The sequence below is a fragment of the Epinephelus fuscoguttatus genome, linkage group LG17 (assembly GCF_011397635.1).
Source record: "Epinephelus fuscoguttatus linkage group LG17, E.fuscoguttatus.final_Chr_v1".
Taxonomy (NCBI): domain Eukaryota; kingdom Metazoa; phylum Chordata; class Actinopteri; order Perciformes; family Serranidae; genus Epinephelus; species Epinephelus fuscoguttatus.
In genome coordinates this window covers 40,660,576-40,678,847 of record NC_064768.1, presented here as the reverse complement: position 1 = coordinate 40,678,847, position 18,272 = coordinate 40,660,576, and the positions used below count along the sequence as shown (strand labels likewise).

Below are 18,272 nucleotides of genomic sequence, written 5' to 3'. Positions count from 1 at the left end.
GTTGCTGCTGTGGTCCATAAGAGAGGTAAGAGACATTGCTCTCATAGTAATTCCCATGTTAAGATGTTTATAAGTTCATTTCATGCTGACATTATCTTGTGGATCCATTTGTGAAGGGCTGGAGTTATACGGTTGTGTTTGACAAAGGATTTTGTTTTTACCTCTTGCTGTCAGGAATAAACGGAGATCACTTCAGAAGATATCCACAGCCTGGGCCTCTTTACATCAACTCTACGCAGACGTCACTAGAGTCCAGCGGTCTAGATAGATAGATAGATAGATAGATGGATAGACCGCTGGACTCTAGTGACGTCTGCGTAGAGTTGATGTAAAGATCCATCAACTCTACGCAGACGTAGAGTCTGTCTATAAAGATCCGTCCATCCATCCATGTCTCTATCCATGTCTCCATCCATCATCCATCCATCCATCCATGTCTCTATATATCCATTCATCCATCCATCCATGTCTCTATCATCCATCCATCCATCCATCCATGTCTCTATCCATGTCTCCATCCATCATCCATCCATCCATCCATCCGTCTATCCATGTCTCTATCATCCATCCATCCATCCATCCATCCGTCTATCCATGTCTCTATCATCCATCCATCCATCCATGTCTCTATATATCCATCCATCATCCATGTCTCTATCCATGTCTCCATCCATCCATCCATCCATCCATGTCTCTATATATCCATCCATCATCCATGTCTCTATCCATGTCTCCATCCATCCATCCATCCATCCATGTCTCTATATATCCATCCATCATCCATGTCTCTATCCATGTCTCCATCCATCCATCCATCCATCCATCCATCGATCCGTCTATCCATGTCTCTATCATCCATCCATCCATCCATCCATCCGTCTATCCATGTCTCTATCATCCATCCATCCATGTCTCTATATATCCATCCATCATCCATGTCTCTATCCATGTCTCCATCCATCCATCCATCCATCCATGTCTCTATATATCCATCCATCCATCCATCCATCCATGTCTCTATCATCCATCCATCCATCCATCCATCCATCCATGTCTCTATCATCCATCCATCCATCCATCCATCCATCTATCCATGTCTCCATCTATCTATCCATCCATCCATCTATCCATGTCTCCATCTATCTATCTATCTATCTATCTATCTATCTATCTATCTATCTATCTATCTATCTATCTATCTATCACTAAAACCCTCAGCAGACAGCCTTTATGCTTTTACTTTGAAGGCCAAAGCCTAACTTCCTGTCTGCAGTCCCCTCCCAGTCTCGAGCTTGACGCAGCTCAGCCTGAGTGGGCGCGTCAGGTGGCTCGTGACGTCAATCCCAGTAACACCAGCGGGCTGTTGGCACAGCAGCAGCAGCAGCAGGTCACCAGTCCACTGTCTCCATGTTTGGCTCTTTGTGTGCATGAAGCTGAGAGACGCTGAGAGTGACGCTCTGCTGACACGCTTTATTGAACAGTTTCACACACATCGGAGGACGAACAGAAGATACACTGCATGAGAAACACCCAATAAAAAGACAGACATTTACAAGCCAAAGTAAACAGGCCAAAGATGAACCTGTGAAACAGTCTTACATGTGGATGGAGTGGTTGGAGGCGGCGGGCGGGGGCAGGGCAGGGCAGGGCGGGGGGGCCTGAAGCATTGCAGTGCACTGGATGCGACAAACAACAACACACTGTGAGAGATAAGAGGGCCGGCCGAGGGTGGCTGTCAACAAATAGTTCCTCTCCCCTGTGACGTCACTCGGGGACTGGGGTGTGCACGTATTAAATCATGGTTAGAAGCCGATAAATTCAAAACAACACACTGCAAAAAGAGACTGCGGCTAGATTTAGGAAGGGTCTCGTCAGATTGTGCTGAGAAAAGGAGGGCGAACTGTGAAGCACCAGGAAGACTACAGGACAGGAGGGTGTCATGTGACAATGACACACCCACACCAGGAAGGGCTGAAGCTGCAGCATGGGCCTTTGTTGTGATGTCATGTGATCGGAACACTGATTAAAAACCTCCTCACTGGGCGACTCTGAACTCTTTGAGGTGCCTTGAAAACATTACGGGACACACCTCACGAAATGATCCATGCTACTGTAAAGCTGCACACTGTGACGTCCACATGGTGCTGTAGTTGTGACTATGTGAAGTGTTGTGATCTGGACGGCGAGCTGAATCACTTCCCTCCATGCGGTGGAAAACTCTACCTGCGTCACTCCCGTTACCTCACGCAGCCACAAACTGTCACTTTTTAGCTCGCTCTTGTGTATCGTGTGTGTGTGTGTGTGTGTGCGATCAGACACGCAGAGAAGTAGGTTATCTGTCACATTCATCTTCGAAGCCATGGGGGAAGGACGTGTGTATTGCGTCTGACGGTTTTTCTGCATAATGAAGCCAGCTGAGGCCGATGTAATATTGCTGTGCTGTGGAACGTTAACTAACCGGATGGTGAATGATTATGATACTTGCATTGTACATGGCTACTGCCACGTAGCCCCAATGTGTGAGTACGTGTGTGTGCGTGTGTGTGTGTGTGTGTGTGTGTGTGTGTGTTTGGTCGGGGGGGGTTCAACACAGTGCAACAGAGTGCACTCTTTGGGAAGCAAAGCCACTGAGACATTCAAGAACATGGTGGTGCAGTTTTAGCAAGTTGGCCGTAAGTATGTGTGTGTGTGTGTGTGTGTGTGTGTGTGTGTTTGGATAAGTTGTTAAGTGTTTGGGCTAATGAGTTGAGACCCAGAGCTTCAGAGCAGCTCTGCCCCAGCTGCAGGCCTCGTCCTGGGGCTCATCACTGCTGGCTGACCCCCATCTGCTGGTGGTCCGGCCCCGGTTCCCCCTCCATGTCAGCGTGGTAGTGCTCGAAACTGTCGTCCTCTATGTCTGGCAGACCCAGCAGCTGACAGAAGGGAAAGAGAAGTGTGTGTTACAGTTTGTGATGTAAAGGGGTGTGTGTGTGTGTGTGTGTGTAAATAGCAATAACACAATGTCTCTCTGTCCCGTACAGTGTCAGTTTAAGGACTTCTTGTTTATCTGCAAACAAACATTCAGCACCAGGAAGTAGAACATGATCAAAGGTCTTATCTTAATTATTAGTTTAATCTATTCTCTTCAACGCACTCTGCGCCCCGTGGTGGAAGTATATTTACTCAAGCACTGCACTTAAAGAGGCAACAGACAGCATCTTTTCCTAAATATATCATGATGAAAATAATGTGGGTTGCACAGGGTAGTGTCCACAGTGAAATCAGACTATCAGCGTTTACATAGGTTACTTAGTGGCTGTGCAATCTTTGCAATAAGCTTCTGCCACCGGTGCTGAAATTTCACAGATAAAATCTGCTTTACGGCAGGAAACGCGTCATGTATTGTGAAACTGGTCGGTCAGCCAATCAGGGACTGGAGCTGGTCCTTATGAGGAGTTGGGCATGAGATAGTTGAGTCACAAGCACAATGGCAGACGGACAAAGTTTGGAGACAAGTGAAAAACGGCCTAGCGAAAGAAAAGGAGCTCCTCTGTGTGAGGAGGCAAAGAAGAGCAAAAAGGAGAGTGATAAAAGAAGAGGAAAAACAAGAGTAAACCTCAGTCAGGCGTTCAAGAGATGGAGGGAGCTCCGTGACCAAAGAGGCTTCAAAACCCATGTCCAGCTAGCTTTCTTTCTAATGGATCAGTAAGTAACACGGCTAAATGTTAGCTAGACCAGAGAGGACTGGACTGTACTGGCTGCTAGTTCATTCCTAGCTGGCCAGCATCGCAAATCGCCGCAACCAGGGAGCGGGTAGCGAGTGTTGGTCGGCTGACGTCCTGGTTGCCATTCTACGTCAGCCCTCGGACATTGATACCACCCTCCCTTCCTTCTGTTCTCTTATCACGGAGGCAGCTATCCACTGACATCGCCCAGCTAAGTTACGACCAGCTAAGAGAACACTGGACTTTGTTTCCCATTCAATTTGAGCTCCAACCGGCCGCATGGTTTCCATACGGTAGCGTTTATTCTAGAATGGGAACTGTTTACATGTGCATATTGGTATAATTCCACTGTGTCTACTGTTGTTTGTACTGGTACTGTACATATTGGTGTCATTTACTGTGAGCTGTTTGTACTGGTACTGTACATATTGGTATCATTTACTGTGAGCTGTTTGTACTGGTACTGTACATATTGGTATCATTTACTGTGAGCTGTTTGTACTGGTACTGTACATATTGGTATCATTTACTGTGAGCTGTTTGTACTGGTACTGTACATATTGGTGTCATTCACTGTGAGCTGTTTGTACTGGTACTGTACATATTGGTGTCATTTACTGTGAGCTGTTTGTACTGGTACTGTACATATTGGTGTCATTTACTGTGAGCTGTTTGTACTGGTACTGTACATATTGGTATCATTTACTGTGAGCTGTTTGTACTGGTACTGTACATATTGGTATCATTTACTGTGAGCTGTTTGTACTGGTACTGTACATATTGGTGTCATTTACTGTGAGCTGTTTGTACTGGTACTGTACATATTGGTATCATTTACTGTGAGCTGTTTGTACTGGTACTGTACATATTGGTGTCATTTACTGTGAGCTGTTTGTACTGGTACTGTACATATTGGTATCATTTACTGTGAGCTGTTTGTACTGGTACTGTACATATTGGTGTCATTCACTGTGAGCTGTTTGTACTGGTACTGTACATATTGGTATCATTCACTGTGAGCTGTTTGTACTGGTACTGTACATATTGGTGTCATTCACTGTGAGCTGTTTGTACTGGTACTGTACATATTGGTATCATTCACTGTGAGCTGTTTGTACTGGTACTGTACATATTGGTATCATTCACTGTGAGCTGTTTGTACTGGTACTGTACATATTGGTGTCATTCACTGTGAGCTGTTTGTACTGGTACTGTACATATTGGTGTCATTTACTGTGAGCTGTTTGTACTGGTACTGTACATATTGGTGTCATTTACTGTGAGCTGTTTGTACTGGTACTGTACATATTGGTGTCATTTACTGTGAGCTGTTTGTACTGGTACTGTACATATTGGTGTCATTTACTGTGAGCTGTTTGTACTGGTACTGTACATATTGGTATCATTCACTGTGAGCTGTTTGTACTGGTACTGTACATATTGGTATCATTCACTGTGAGCTGTTTGTACTGGTACTGTACATATTGGTGTCATTTACTGTGAGCTGTTTGTACTGGTACTGTACATATTGGTATCATTCACTGTGAGCTGTTTGTACTGGTACTGTACATATTGGTATCATTTACTGTGAGCTGTTTGTACTGGTACTGTACATATTGGTATCATTCACTGTGAGCTGTTTGTACTGGTACTGTACATATTGGTATCATTCACTGTGAGCTGTTTGTACTGGTACTGTACATATTGGTATCATTTACTGTGAGCTGTTTGTACTGGTACTGTACATATTGGTATCATTTACTGTGAGCTGTTTGTACTGGTACTGTACATATTGGTATCATTCACTGTGAGCTGTTTGTACTGGTACTGTACATATTGGTATCATTTACTGTGAGCTGTTTGTACTGGTACTGTGCATTCTGCTATAATTATTTGCATTACTATTTGTTTTTTCTTCACATAAATCTGATAATTGTTGCTCGGTCTCTTTACTCATTTATTTAGTAGAGTGTCCACACACCTTCTCATTCTACATATACATAGAGGTATACTGGTGGCTTTACAGCCTACATTTTATTCATTATCTCTGATCCCCACGCTCAGTTTGGTCGTTTCGACAGTGCGACGCAACACCACTGACGCTAGGTGGCGCCAAAAAAACCTGAATCCTATCTGTTGCCTCTTGAAGTATTTATACTTGAGTAATTCTAGTTGCTGCTTTTACTCCACTACATTTTGGAGGCCCACACTGACACACTGTGTGCTGGCGTCTTCCTGAGTTGACATACTGATGACACATGTGTGACATCCTCCTAATTATCCTAAGTCTGCAGATGAGTCAAGACTTCAGAATAAGAGCACTTATTTATCTATTTCTCACCTAACCATAAAAATAACCTCAGGCATGATGGCCGTCACCACAGCTGCTGACCTAAGGTCCATCTCCAGAGCTGCTGCCCGCTCTCCTCCCAGGGAAGCAGTCCACAGCGGCGGGGAGCGAGGCGGAGGGAACGTGGGGCAGATAGCTAGCTAATTCATTTTTGGTTTATTAAACAGAGAGAGTGGGAGTTACTGTATGAAGTGTGTGCATGTATGTGGTCGACCAGTGGGAGGAGCTTAGGACAGAGATAGGGGAGCTGTAAGAGGAGGGTATATTTTCAAATTCTGAATTTTTTGTTTGTTTGTTTGTTTAATTGGTTGGATTTTTAAAAAAAAACTTTTCTAAGTTTGATGCACGGTTACTGGGATTGTTAGTTGTCACTCAGTCTTGATGTAAGCTATGTGTTCTTGTCAAGTTAATCTTATCTTAAATTTCTTACCTAATAAATGTGTAATTAAGTCATTATTGATGGGTAAATCAACAGAATCTTTGGACAAAAAGAAGGGAATAACTTTCATAGTGTTACCCTACAGTAAACCCAGTAACACCTACTTTAATTTTTAGAACATCTTTACGTATTGTCATATTTATTCTGACATATTCCTATTAACCAAAAAATGAAGTGTCAGGCAGTTTCAGCTCTTCTTATTAAGGGTTAAGTAGTGTTACATGTCAAACAGATGATAACACTCTTAAGAAGACCTTGAATCATGTTCTGTATCCACCTCTTGTTTTTTTAATGTCAGATTTGTGGGTGGAGTTCAGCATGTTTTGTCCGTACCACAGAGAACAGAATGTATCAGGGCTGTAACAGAAACAGACATATCGAGCGGAGGTCACCCTGCTGCGCTCCATGCACTGTGTTAAAAAGTTGTCACGCTTCAGATTCCTTACAGGCCTAAAGGACGTGAAGACCTTCTCCAGCACCTCCAGCAGAGTCTTCTTCCCGCAGGAGGAGATGTAGTCCTGGGCCAGCTGTAGGAAGGGGAGGCAGTCCTCACTCTCACTCCATACATGCTGCAGACACACAGGGACACACAATAAGTAATGAGCAGGTGGCGTCGGTCCAGACCTGTCACTGCATAAACCTTAGTGTGTGTGTGTGTGTGTGTGTGTGTGTGTGTGTGTGTGTGACACCAAACACACTGAGAAAAAGAAAGTAAAGCTTCATTATTGCTTCATATAACAACATAAGTGAAGTAACTGGTGATGTAACACTGTCACATGTCCTCAGTGACAAATTGGAGGAATTAAGCAGTAAATAAGTGAAGCTGGGTCGGGGCCAACGCAGCGCAGAGAGAAACTGGAACGAAGCAATTAAAGCAGAGAGATGTTCCTCTGTGGACGCACAGCAGACAGGACTGAAAACACAAACAGTGGGGACACTTCACAGGAAGACACACAGAGTCCTCAATGTTTACCACAGAGGTGTCGAACTCATTTTAGTTCATCGGCCACATTCAGACCAGTTTGATCTCAAGTGGGCCGGACCAGTAAAACCATCGACGTGACCATGTGATAACCTGTAAATAACAACGCCTCCAAGTTTCTCCCTTTCCACGTCCACATATGACGTCCAAGGTACCCTGGGGGTGTTGGTTGTTGACGTTGTCCGTTTTCAAAATACACTTCTGTTTTCACAGGAAATTTAACGTTAAGTCTTTCTACCTTCAACAACAAAAACACGTGGTTAGGTTTAGGAAAAAAGAACAGGGTTTGGTTTAAGAATCTTACAGGACACAAACACCACTTTCTCAGGTGAAAGTCCGTGTTTGTTTGACACATCCAACACCGGCCCCACCTCAGTCAGACTTTCGCTGCTTATATATCCGTCCTTGTCCTGCCGCGATTCCCACTGATGCCGCCTAGTGTAATCAACTATAGCAGCGGCCGCGTATTATGCCGACGTCAAAGGACGCCTTTTTTTGTTGGTTTCTGACACCGCAGGTCACTGCCCAAGCACCGGATTTCAACGACTTCGGAGTGAGACTGGGCTCTCTGAAAAGGTTCATCCTTGCGGGTTTGGTGCATTGCTCAAGGGCACCTCGGTGGTGCCCGGGCAACTCATCCTCACTGTGACCTCGTCACATGTCCACGTTTGGTCATGGACTTTCCACGTCCACATATGACGTCCAAGGTACCCTGGGTGTGTTGGTTGTTGACGTTCTGGGACGCCGTGTCAACTTCAGCCTGTTACATGCATTGTCTGTTTTCAAAATACACTTCTGTTTTCACAGGAAATGTACAGTTTGATACAGTCTCTTTCAAAATAAAAGCACTATGTCAGTTTTTCAGATTTCTCTGGATTGGGCACTACTTTACTTTTAAAACTTTAAATATGTTTTCCTGCTTATATTTGCTTACTAGTTTGATGTTAAGTACCTTAACTTAAATAAAGGATCTTAATACTTCCTCCACCACTGGAGATAACTCTTTCTCACCACAGAGCCTGTTTGGTTGTTTGGTGTAAAGCCTCCACAGCTCTGATGAACACTGAGGTCAGCAACATTAGCGTCCTGATGGCTAATAAAACAGCATTAAGTAACTATAAATGGTCACTTCTCCTTATCAGACGTTAGAGTCCCAGTCAGATTAGAATCAACTTCCTCATTAGTGCAAGTCGTCTGCTCCCCTCAGATTGTTAGATAAACATCACCACTCGGGAAAGGCCATCTGAGTAATTCAGCTTCACTTCCTCTTACTGCTCTTTAATTGGAGTCGAAGGCCGCACAGTTATAGATGATGTATTAGGTAATATTATTAAGGGTGATCGGTCGAGTGTGCGCCGTGAGCTGGAGGAAATAACCAGCAGGTGTAAAACAAAAACAGGTCATTTTATTGGGGTGTGTGCAGGCTTTGTAGAAGAAGTTTAAGTGACCCAGGAGTTAAGAGTTTAACACTGGGTTTGATTATTTTAGGAACTCTTTTTGGGATTGTTTGGATTTCAGTTTAAATTAAAGTCTGAAAAGTTTTCAGGTGAAAATTAAGGTAATTAAATCACAGTAATATGTAACAGCATTCTGGTATTTCTGCCACAAATTTGGGGTTGATTAACAGATTGTAAAATGTTAGGATATTTTGAATTGTTCATGTGAACAGACTAAGGACTACTAAAGGAATACTTCACCCCCAAACGACCATTTGTTTATCAATTACTCAGCACATGACACTGAATTCACGAGCAAAGCAGTTTTTCTCTCATGTCTCCACAGTGAACGGAGAATCCAAAAAAGGCGAACCAGTGTCATGAATGGAAGTAATCAGGGTCTGCACTTAACAACAGCAAAACTATATCAAAACATCTGTTTACAAACTCTCACACAACTCATGTTGTGTGAGAATACGACTGGTTAAAAAACAACTGGATAAAGGAGACTTGGATTACACTGCAAGAGTTGTGTGAGAGTTTGTAAACAGATGTTTTGATTTAGTTTTGCTGATGTTAAATGTGGTCCACAATGAATTTAATTCATGCAGAAGGTTTGCCTTTTTGGATTCTCCGTTCACCGTGGCAGCATGCGAGAAAAACAAAGTTTTCATTACAAATTCATTGTAAATAATAAGGACATTTTATTAGATGCAAGATTCAAAGGTGTTAATGTGTTAACCAAACCAGTGACTTTAATTCCTAAAGCATGTAAGAATGTTCACCTTTTTTGGATTTTCCATTCACCGTGGAGGCATACAAGAAAAACAGTCTCTTTTCTAAGTTTCCTTTACTAATTCTGTCTTTGGATTATTCTGCAGGAGTCGTGTGAGTTTGTAAATGGATGTTTTGATATAGTTCTGCTGTTGTCTAACGGGGTCCACGATGACTTTAATTCACACAGAAGCTTTGTCTTTTTTGGATTCTCCGTTCATCGTGGAGGCATGTGAGAAAAACGAGAAAAAGTTTTCTTTACCAATTCAAGGTAACACGTAGTGAGTAACTGATCATTTTGCAGGTGAAGTATACTTGTAAAATTGACACGAAACCATCCCATAATTTAAACCTTTAAATGCCAAACATTGGGATAATTAAGGGGGGTAATAATGAAATTTTATTACATGCATGATTTAAGGGGTTTGTAATGGGTTCACACAAAAAAAGATGGCCCCCAATGACTTTAATTCATAAATGATGTTCACCTTATTTGGATTCTCCATTAACAGTGGAGACATGTGAGAAAAACATTTCTTTAGGAAGTCTTCCTTTAGATTATAATGAACGAGTTTGTAAACAGATGTTTTTATATAGTTTTGATGTTGTTAAACGGGGTCCACGATGACTTTAATGCACACAGAGGATTCGCCTTTTTTGGGATTCTAACACCCAGTGAGTAACTGATATACAACTGATCATTTTGTGACTGAAATATTCTTTTAAAATTGACACAAAACCATGAAAACCATCCCATAATTTAAACCTTTAAATGCATTATGGGGTTAAATAATGGGGGCAATAAGGACATTTTATTAGATGCATGATTTAAGGGGTTTGTAATGGGTTAAGAAAAAAGCTAACATCATAATTTTCACCTTTACTGAAAAATGCATGCCTCTTTCAAAATGCCTCAGTATCTATTAATGTATCCATTAATTATTCCCTTAAAAACACAATAAAAACACCTTAATTTCATCATTACTAGTAAATGAAGTGATGTAATTTATAGAGAATAAATAAAGCGATTAAGTTTTCTGGTGTGTGGTAGGGACACACCTTCATGTGAGAGTCATGTGAATCAGCCCAGATGAAGTGTTGTCACAGACGGGGTAAATGCTCAGCCCTCTGGCTCACTGCTCAGGGACGGTTGTTCCTGTTTGACACTGACGGATGGACTCTCACATGAGGGCGTGCCTCTGCTGCACCAGCAGAAACACCACCCTCCAGCAGATCTCACAAAGCACATCCAGCAGCTCGTGTTCTTCGGTCACCTGACCTGGACCATTAAAAACTACTGAGAGGGAGATAACAGAGCTGGAGACAGTGACGTGCAGCTGAGCTGTGATCACAGTGATGCCACAGTGCCCTCCAGTGAGAGGACGGGGCCATGATACCAGGGTTTGAGGGGAAAACAAGATAAACTGAGAACAGGACTGTGTGTGTGTGTGTGTGTGTGTGTGTGTGTGTGTTTATGAGAGAGAGAGAGCATGTGAGACGCCCTGCTGATGGCAGTATTGATCGATTGAGAGCAACTAGATCTCAGAGTTATTCTGGCTGATTTGAGAGCAGACAGCAAACTGTGAAAGTGTGTGTGTGTGTGTGTGTGTGTGTGTGTGTGTGTGTGTGTGTGTGTGTGTGTGTCAGGGTTGCAGCAGTAAACAGATTCAAAAGCAGAAGAAGAGCAGAGCGCTGTGACAGTGGCGCCCCCAGAATTTTTTCTTAAGGGTCATCAAAACCAAAACCAAACTGAATTTCAGGAGTTAAATTATTAAAGTATACAGACTGTGTCGATACAGAGAGTTAGGCAGTGATCACACAGAAAGCGTTTCAGCAGCTGGAGGCAGGTTTTTGTTACAGTTTTAGTGAGTATGAAGCTTTTTGCTCGCTGTTTTTGTTGCTATGCACCTCACGTTTCTGTGCTCCAAGCGCCTGGTGTTTTTTTAGGAACTAGATACTGACTACTATGAAATAAATTAAATAAAAAGAAAAGTATATTGATTACACAGAAAGGTTAGAGTACGGAGGTGATGGGGTAGTTGCCTGGCAACAATCTAGTGGCATTCAATTTTTTTTTTTTTTTAAAGTTTGGAAAAAAAAGTCAAATAAAGTATAAACTTAACAAAGTGTCCAAAAAAACTACAGTGAAATGCCCCAAAAAATATTGATAAAATATCAGAAAAAATGAAGAAAAAAATAGTCTGAAAAATGTTGACAAAATGTCCAAAAAAATGTTGATAAAATATCTGAATAAATGTTGATAAAATGTCTGGAAAATGTTATTAAAATGTTGGGAAAAAATAATAAGATGTCTGAAATATTAATAAAATAGACGAAAAAAAATGTTAAAAAAGAGTCTAAATAAATATTGATAAATGTCCAAAAATATTATTGAAACATCCAAACAAGTTAACAAAATGTTCGGAGAAATGTTAACATGTCTGAAAAATATTAATAAAATGTCTGAAAAAAAAAACTTAACAAAATTTCCAAATAAATGTTGATAAAATGTCCAAAAAAAATTACAATGTTGGAAAAAAAATTAATAAAATCCTAACAAGTCAAAAAAATGAAAACATTGGTGAATGTCAGGGAGACAAAGTGAAAGAAAAGGAAGGAAGATGGGAAATGAAATTGGCACAAAGACAACTGACCACATGATGTATTTATGTACAGTAGCTACAAGATTTGATCATGCAGCAGCTGGATTTATATTTATCTGTCCTCCAGCAGCAGTCGGTGGAAAGCCCCGGCTTAATCAGCCCAGCTCTGCTCAGCTCTGCTCAGCTCTGCCGTCTGTGGGACACTCCAAACTCGTAACGCAGCCACAGTCGGTGTGACATAATGTGTTATTGACTGAACAGACGCCCTGGCTCCTGGGTCATCTCCATCTGCTCCCCGCCCTGTTAGCCCCTGTCACTAAGCAGGAGGAGGGAGCTGGGCGGGTCTGGCCTCAGGAGCTTTAGGGCTCACAACACCAACACTGCAGCACGCTGCTACAGGGTATACAGTCAGGACGGCCTGGAGATGATCAGAGCACAGCTGGAGCCTCTATCAGTGACACTGAGCTTATATCCTCTGTGTTGTCTCTGGAGTTTAGAGGAATTTAACACCATCAGGAGTTTATGTTCAGTAATTGCAGACAGATTCCACGCTGTGTCTCTGCAGGACTGACTGATGTTGTCTGGGACTCTCACATGGGACTGTTTGAGGAAACATATTTAACAGCTCAACAGTCAGATGAAGGGATCTGGCAGCCATTTGCTTTAAACCTTACATTGTGTAGTTTAAGTGCACACATTCTAGCACTGTAGGGTTACACAGGCAAATTGTTTGACATTAAATATCTGTTTCTTTGTCTTTGAGTTGCCGTGGTTGTTTGGGGAGGTCATGCAAAAGGCATGGCCGAGGGCCGAGGACTCTGAAAGTGCTGTCAGCCCTAGAGTGGTCTCCTCTGGTCTGAATCAGGGACTCATGTTGTTCCAAAGTTGTATAATTGCCTAGAGTTGGTTGGTGTTCTCACCAGTAGTATGTCTCTGCAGACCCTGAGACTGCAGATTCAGACCCGCAGTTCTAGACCCCTTGTTTTTCGTCCGGTCAGCTCAGTTTGTTCGGTTAACACCTTGTTTAGTCATTTTATTGAGTATAGTTATGTTACATTGACCTGTTTTATAGTCTAGTTGTTCAGTTCTTGATTTGTAATTTTTCGTGCATTTTATTTGAGTAAATAAAAACTCACAGTTTTGTCAACAACTCCTGCAGCCTCACTGCTTGGTCCCTAACATTGAGGATGACTTGTTTTGTGTGGGGTTTCATTGGATCCCATGGATTCTGTATCAAAGGAGAAAACTGCAATAATTCCTTCAAAATAAAAATACGAAAATGTGGCCCTTGAAAATTATTATTTACTGTGTGTCTGCAGAACACCAACCTTCACCAAATCTTACATGAACACAGCTCTCTCAGGTGAAAGTCGGTGTTTGTTGGACCCATCCACTTCACTCCTGCCCAACTCGGACTTTCACCGCCTTAAGTTTTGTCCTTGTCTCACTGCGTTTCCCCCTGACGCCACCTGGCACTGTTAAGCTATAATGGCAACCAGCCACGTATCATGCCGACATTACAGGACGCCTTTTTCGTTGGTTTCTGACGCTGTAAGTCAGTGCCCAAGCACTGGATTTCTACGAGACCGGGCTCAACATACACGTCACCCAACAATCTCCACTGTATATCTGTATATGACAAAAACATCAAAGAGAATAAGAAAGTGTTCATTTAATTCAATATTATATGTATATAGTTTATTCAGAATGGTTATGGTTTTTGTAGAATAAGCATTAGTTTTGTTGGAGATAGCTACTGACTATTGTAGGGACAAAATGAATCATGACCATATACAGACATGTAGTATTCTGCAGTTTTCATTTGTGTATGAGGAGCTCAGTTTGTAGCTGCTCTCATGACACTTCTCAGTGAACCAGACGCCTCCCTGTGCCTCTGTTTAACTGTGCACGTCTAAGTTTTAATCACATTATGTGACTGAATGTGTGACTCTTCATCAGACCTACAGAGGATGCTCCATGTGTCACAGCTCTGACCTGTCAGCTGAGAGAGACTGACTCTGTTATAGCTCTAATTATTCTGTTCTATCACTTTGTTAAATAACTCAAATGACAACTTGATTGTTTGTCTCATTTGTTCACTTCTGCCACCACAACGATTTTACCCGAAAAAGAATCAGAACGCCTTTTGATTCACAACAATTTAAGGAGCACTACTGCAGTAAAGTGGTGACTGAGAGTGAAGAGCCGCTGCACAAACGCACACCGCCATCTTGGATCTACCATCAGCCGTGAATAATCCTTCCACAGGTTCACCTACAGAACCCTTGTTACGACTTTTACCTCCTTTAACCCTTTCACGTACAGTGGTCACTGCAGTGGACCCTGGTGCATCATGCCATACACTGCCACCCACTGGCCAGGTGGTGTCAGCGCAACACAAGTCTTTCAAAACCAAGATGGCCGACAGAAAGCAAGGAATATTGTGCAGCTCAAGAATATCTTACCAGTCCCTCTATGATAGGAGACCCTGGTGGATAAATAACATCTGGAAACATCTAAGGAGCAAAACAGATGATTATATGTTGAGAGGAAATACAATTAATCATCTGCAATGCATCACGGCTCCATCACATCCTCACTGTGACCTCGTCACATGTCCACGTTTGGTCATGGACTTTCCACGTCCACATATGACGTCCAAGGCACCCTGGGTGTGTTGGTTGTTGACGTTCTGGGACGCCGTGTCAACTTCAGCCTGTTACATGCATTGTCTGTTTTCAAAATACACTTCTGTTTTCACAGGAAATGTACAGTTTGCATACAGTCTCTTTCAAAATAAAAGCACTACATCGGTTTAGGACAAAAGAACAGGGTTTGACTTTACAATCTTACAGGACGTGAACACTGGCCTCCTGAATGAAAGTTGGTGCCTGCTCAGCTTGGACTGTCGCCGTCTTAACTTCCATCCTTGTCCCGCCACGTTTCCCCCTGACGCCACCAGGCGCTATTAAACTATAACAACAACCAGCCGTGTACCATGCTGATGTTAAAGGACGTCTTTTTTAGTTGGTGATGCCGCAAGTCACTGCCCAACTACAATTAAAGCGACACTTACCTTTCTGGAAATTTTTACACTTTTCTTTGTTTAGGTTAAAATGCTATTTATAAGCTGATGGCACACTGGGGGGGTGGGACTTTGGAGGGAGGCGGAGTTGTGGATGTTCAAATTTTTGTGCTGTGTGAAATGCAAGAAAGGTAAGAGTTGCTTTAACAGTATTACAGCAACTTTGTTCTTGAAAATATTTCATCTGCAGTAATTTTTTTGGCTGTAAATCAAATTGATTTGTGTTTTTAGAAGGTAATGTTCAGTTTTTGTAACAGAAACAGTATTTTGACAAGATTTATGTAGAAAATGTTCATTGAAAAACTGATACAGTTCAACAGGAGGTGTGTGTGTGTGTGTGGGTGTGTGTGTGTGGAGGAGTGGGGTGGGGGGGGGGGTGGCTGAGGAGTGAGGAGGAAGGAGCTGAATGATGGAAGAAGGAGGAGTACAAAGGGAGAGGAGAGGCTGAGGAGTCAGAAGCAAAGTTCAGCACTTTTGCATGGCACTGAACAGAATTATAATTTGTTTAAAGAAATGTGAACACACTAGTTTAACAGCATTTAAATATATTTTTATAGTTTCACATGACGTATGTCATTTCTTGATTGGTTTATATTTTTTGGTTAAAAACTTAAACACATTCTGTCCACCTGAGAGTTTAAAAAAATGAATTTCATAATTCTTTTCATCCCTGAGGAGGAATAAAAAGATAGGAGAATACTGGTTTGTATTTTATAGCAAATGGCACCATTTTTAATTTATTTTATTTCTTTATAAACGCAGGTGTAGTTCTGAATCATTGGCAGGGCCCCCTCCACCCCAACCCACGGGCCCCTGTGCATCCTCACCGCCTGCACTGTCTATATTTACGCCTCTGCTCCACATACACCTCCTCGTTATATTTTAAAAGCTGACTCTGTGTTGCAGCTGCAGAGATGATCTGCAGGGCTTTTATTTTGAAAGCTACAGGCCTGTTGTTTCTCAGGAGCTTGATGCTGCTGGTTCACAGGGTTATCGCTGCTGATTATCATGGAGGAAAAAACACCATCGACAGAGGGGTGGGAGGGTGTGCGTGCGTGCGTGTGTGCACCCAAACTGAAATGACATCATCCTCCCTCTTCGATCACCGCCCCCCCTCCCATGTCCATCAGCCGGAAAACCGGGACCGACCGTGACAACCCCACCTCCCCAGCAGCCTCGACACACCTACAATAACACACACGCGCGCGCGCGCACACACACACACACACACACACACACACACACACACACCGAGTGTGAGCTAAAGGCCCTGCAGAAGCTCACTTACGAAACTGTCGGTGCCGCCGGGACACAGCACGTAGAAGGAGACGCCGGGCTCAGCGTAAAAGTCCAGCCGCCTCTCGTCGTCCTCCTCGGCGAAGATGAGGTCGAACGGGTTACCGGAGCACCACTTCTCCGCCGCCTCCACCAGATGCTTGAACTCCATCCTGTGTTATCCGGTCTGCGGTGTCCCTGGCTCCGGAGCTTGATCTCGGTGTGTGTGGCCGTCACGGCGATGATGCTCAAGACAAGAATAAGAGCTGATCGGACAGCAGCATCAGCAGCCTCCACCACTACCGCATCTCCTCAGTGCGCCGTGTGCATGGCCCGGGAATAACGGGAACACTGATGGTGCATAGAGCCTACCGGGACTGGTGCTCCTCCGTGCTCACAGCTCCATTCCTCTCTTCCTCCCCACGTTATGAAATCAGCCCGTCGGTCGCATACATGCATACGCAGGAGGACGCTGGGAGAAACGCGATGACGAAGAGTGGAGCCGGGCAGCCGTCCATATCTGAGGCACTATAGGCTCCCTGCTGTCTGTGGGCACGAGCCCTGGGTCAGTAACCTGCTGACATCACGCAGCAGCTCAGTGGACATGAAGCTGAGCAGAGGCTGCTGCATGGTACTCACAGTACAGGAGTATTATACTGGACACAGGTCAGCAGCCTGCACCTCCAATACAGACACAGCTGACATAGCTGAGCATAAATAAGAAATAAAATTAAATTAAATATTAAAAAAAACAATATATGCAACACACACTCTGAGCCTTATGATGAAGGCAGCAGGGGTGTAAATATAGACAGTGCAGTGGGGCCCCTGGGTCGGGGTGGGGGCCCTGGCAAATGATTCAGATCTCACTCCCAAGTCATCGCGACTTGCAGCGTCAGACACCAACGATGAAAGGCGTCCTGTAACGTCAGCATGATACGTGGCTGGTTGCCGTTATAGTTTAACGGCGCCCGGCGGCGTCAGGGGGGAAACACGGCGGCACAAGGATGAAAGTTAAGGTGGTGAAAGTCTGAGTGAGGCAGGTGGCAGGTGGGAGGAGGGAGGGGTGGTGCATGGGTCCAGAAGCTGCAGCAAGAAAAACAAAAGAAACCAACAGGACGAGAAAGTCGCAGAGCTCCTTAAATTACATTCATTTAGCTTTTTTTATAAACAACTTCCAGTCGTGTGTGTGTGTGTGTGTGTGTGTGTGTGTGCACCTCATAGCCATGCACTAGGGCCCGTCCCAACAGTGTGCACCGGGGCCTGTGGTACCTGCCTTACACACTGTCTACACTAGCCAATCAGCAGGCCTCAGTGAGCATTCATTACTAAGTTCTACCACAAGGTGGCATAAAAACCTGGCTCAGAAGCTCTGGGGCCAGTTACACAAAACACCTCAACATTTTTTGTAACATCCAAATTAAGGGATCCTTAAAATAAATAATAATAATACTAAAAAAAATAAAATAAAGGTTAATGCTTAAGGTTCCCTTAAATTGTTCATACAGGACTTTAAGGTTTCTGCTCCTCTGAGCTTATTCTAAGGAAATCCCTTCAAGTTATCGCACAAAAGACCTTAGGTATCAATCCTCAACTAAGGAAATGTTTGAAGGGATTTCCTGCA

At 43.3% G+C, this 18,272-nt stretch overlaps 1 protein-coding gene and 1 long non-coding RNA gene across 2 annotated transcripts in view; one reads left to right on the top strand and one right to left on the bottom strand.

Annotated features, from left to right (window-relative positions):
* The window catches only part of LOC125904640 (uncharacterized), a 237,357-nt gene that overhangs the window by 200,251 nt on the left and 18,834 nt on the right, over positions 1 to 18,272 (top strand). The window lies entirely within an intron of this gene.
* mturn (maturin, neural progenitor differentiation regulator homolog (Xenopus)) lies at positions 1,451 to 17,181 on the bottom strand. The gene is made up of 3 exons (XM_049602193.1): positions 16,662 to 17,181; positions 6,940 to 7,062; positions 1,451 to 2,912 (listed from the first exon to the last, which is right to left on the bottom strand). Exons 1-3 carry the CDS (start codon positions 16,818 to 16,820, stop codon positions 2,805 to 2,807), a joined length of 390 nt encoding a protein of 129 aa, XP_049458150.1. The 5' UTR covers positions 16,821 to 17,181; the 3' UTR covers positions 1,451 to 2,804.

What these genes read in the sequence shown, in the direction of transcription:
- mturn (XM_049602193.1), bottom strand. Translation starts at nt 16,820, where the DNA reads ATGGAGTTCAAGCATCTGGTGGAGGCGGCGGAGAAGTGGTGCTCCGGT. An exon ending in CCGGCGGCACCGACAGTTTC is followed by an intron (nt 7,063 to 16,661) that starts GTAAGTGAGCTT and finishes GTGTGTCTGCAG; the next exon opens with CATGTATGGAGTGAGAGTGA. An exon ending in TCTTCACGTCCTTTAGGCCT is followed by an intron (nt 2,913 to 6,939) that starts GTAAGGAATCTG and finishes CCCTTCTGTCAG; the next exon opens with CTGCTGGGTCTGCCAGACAT.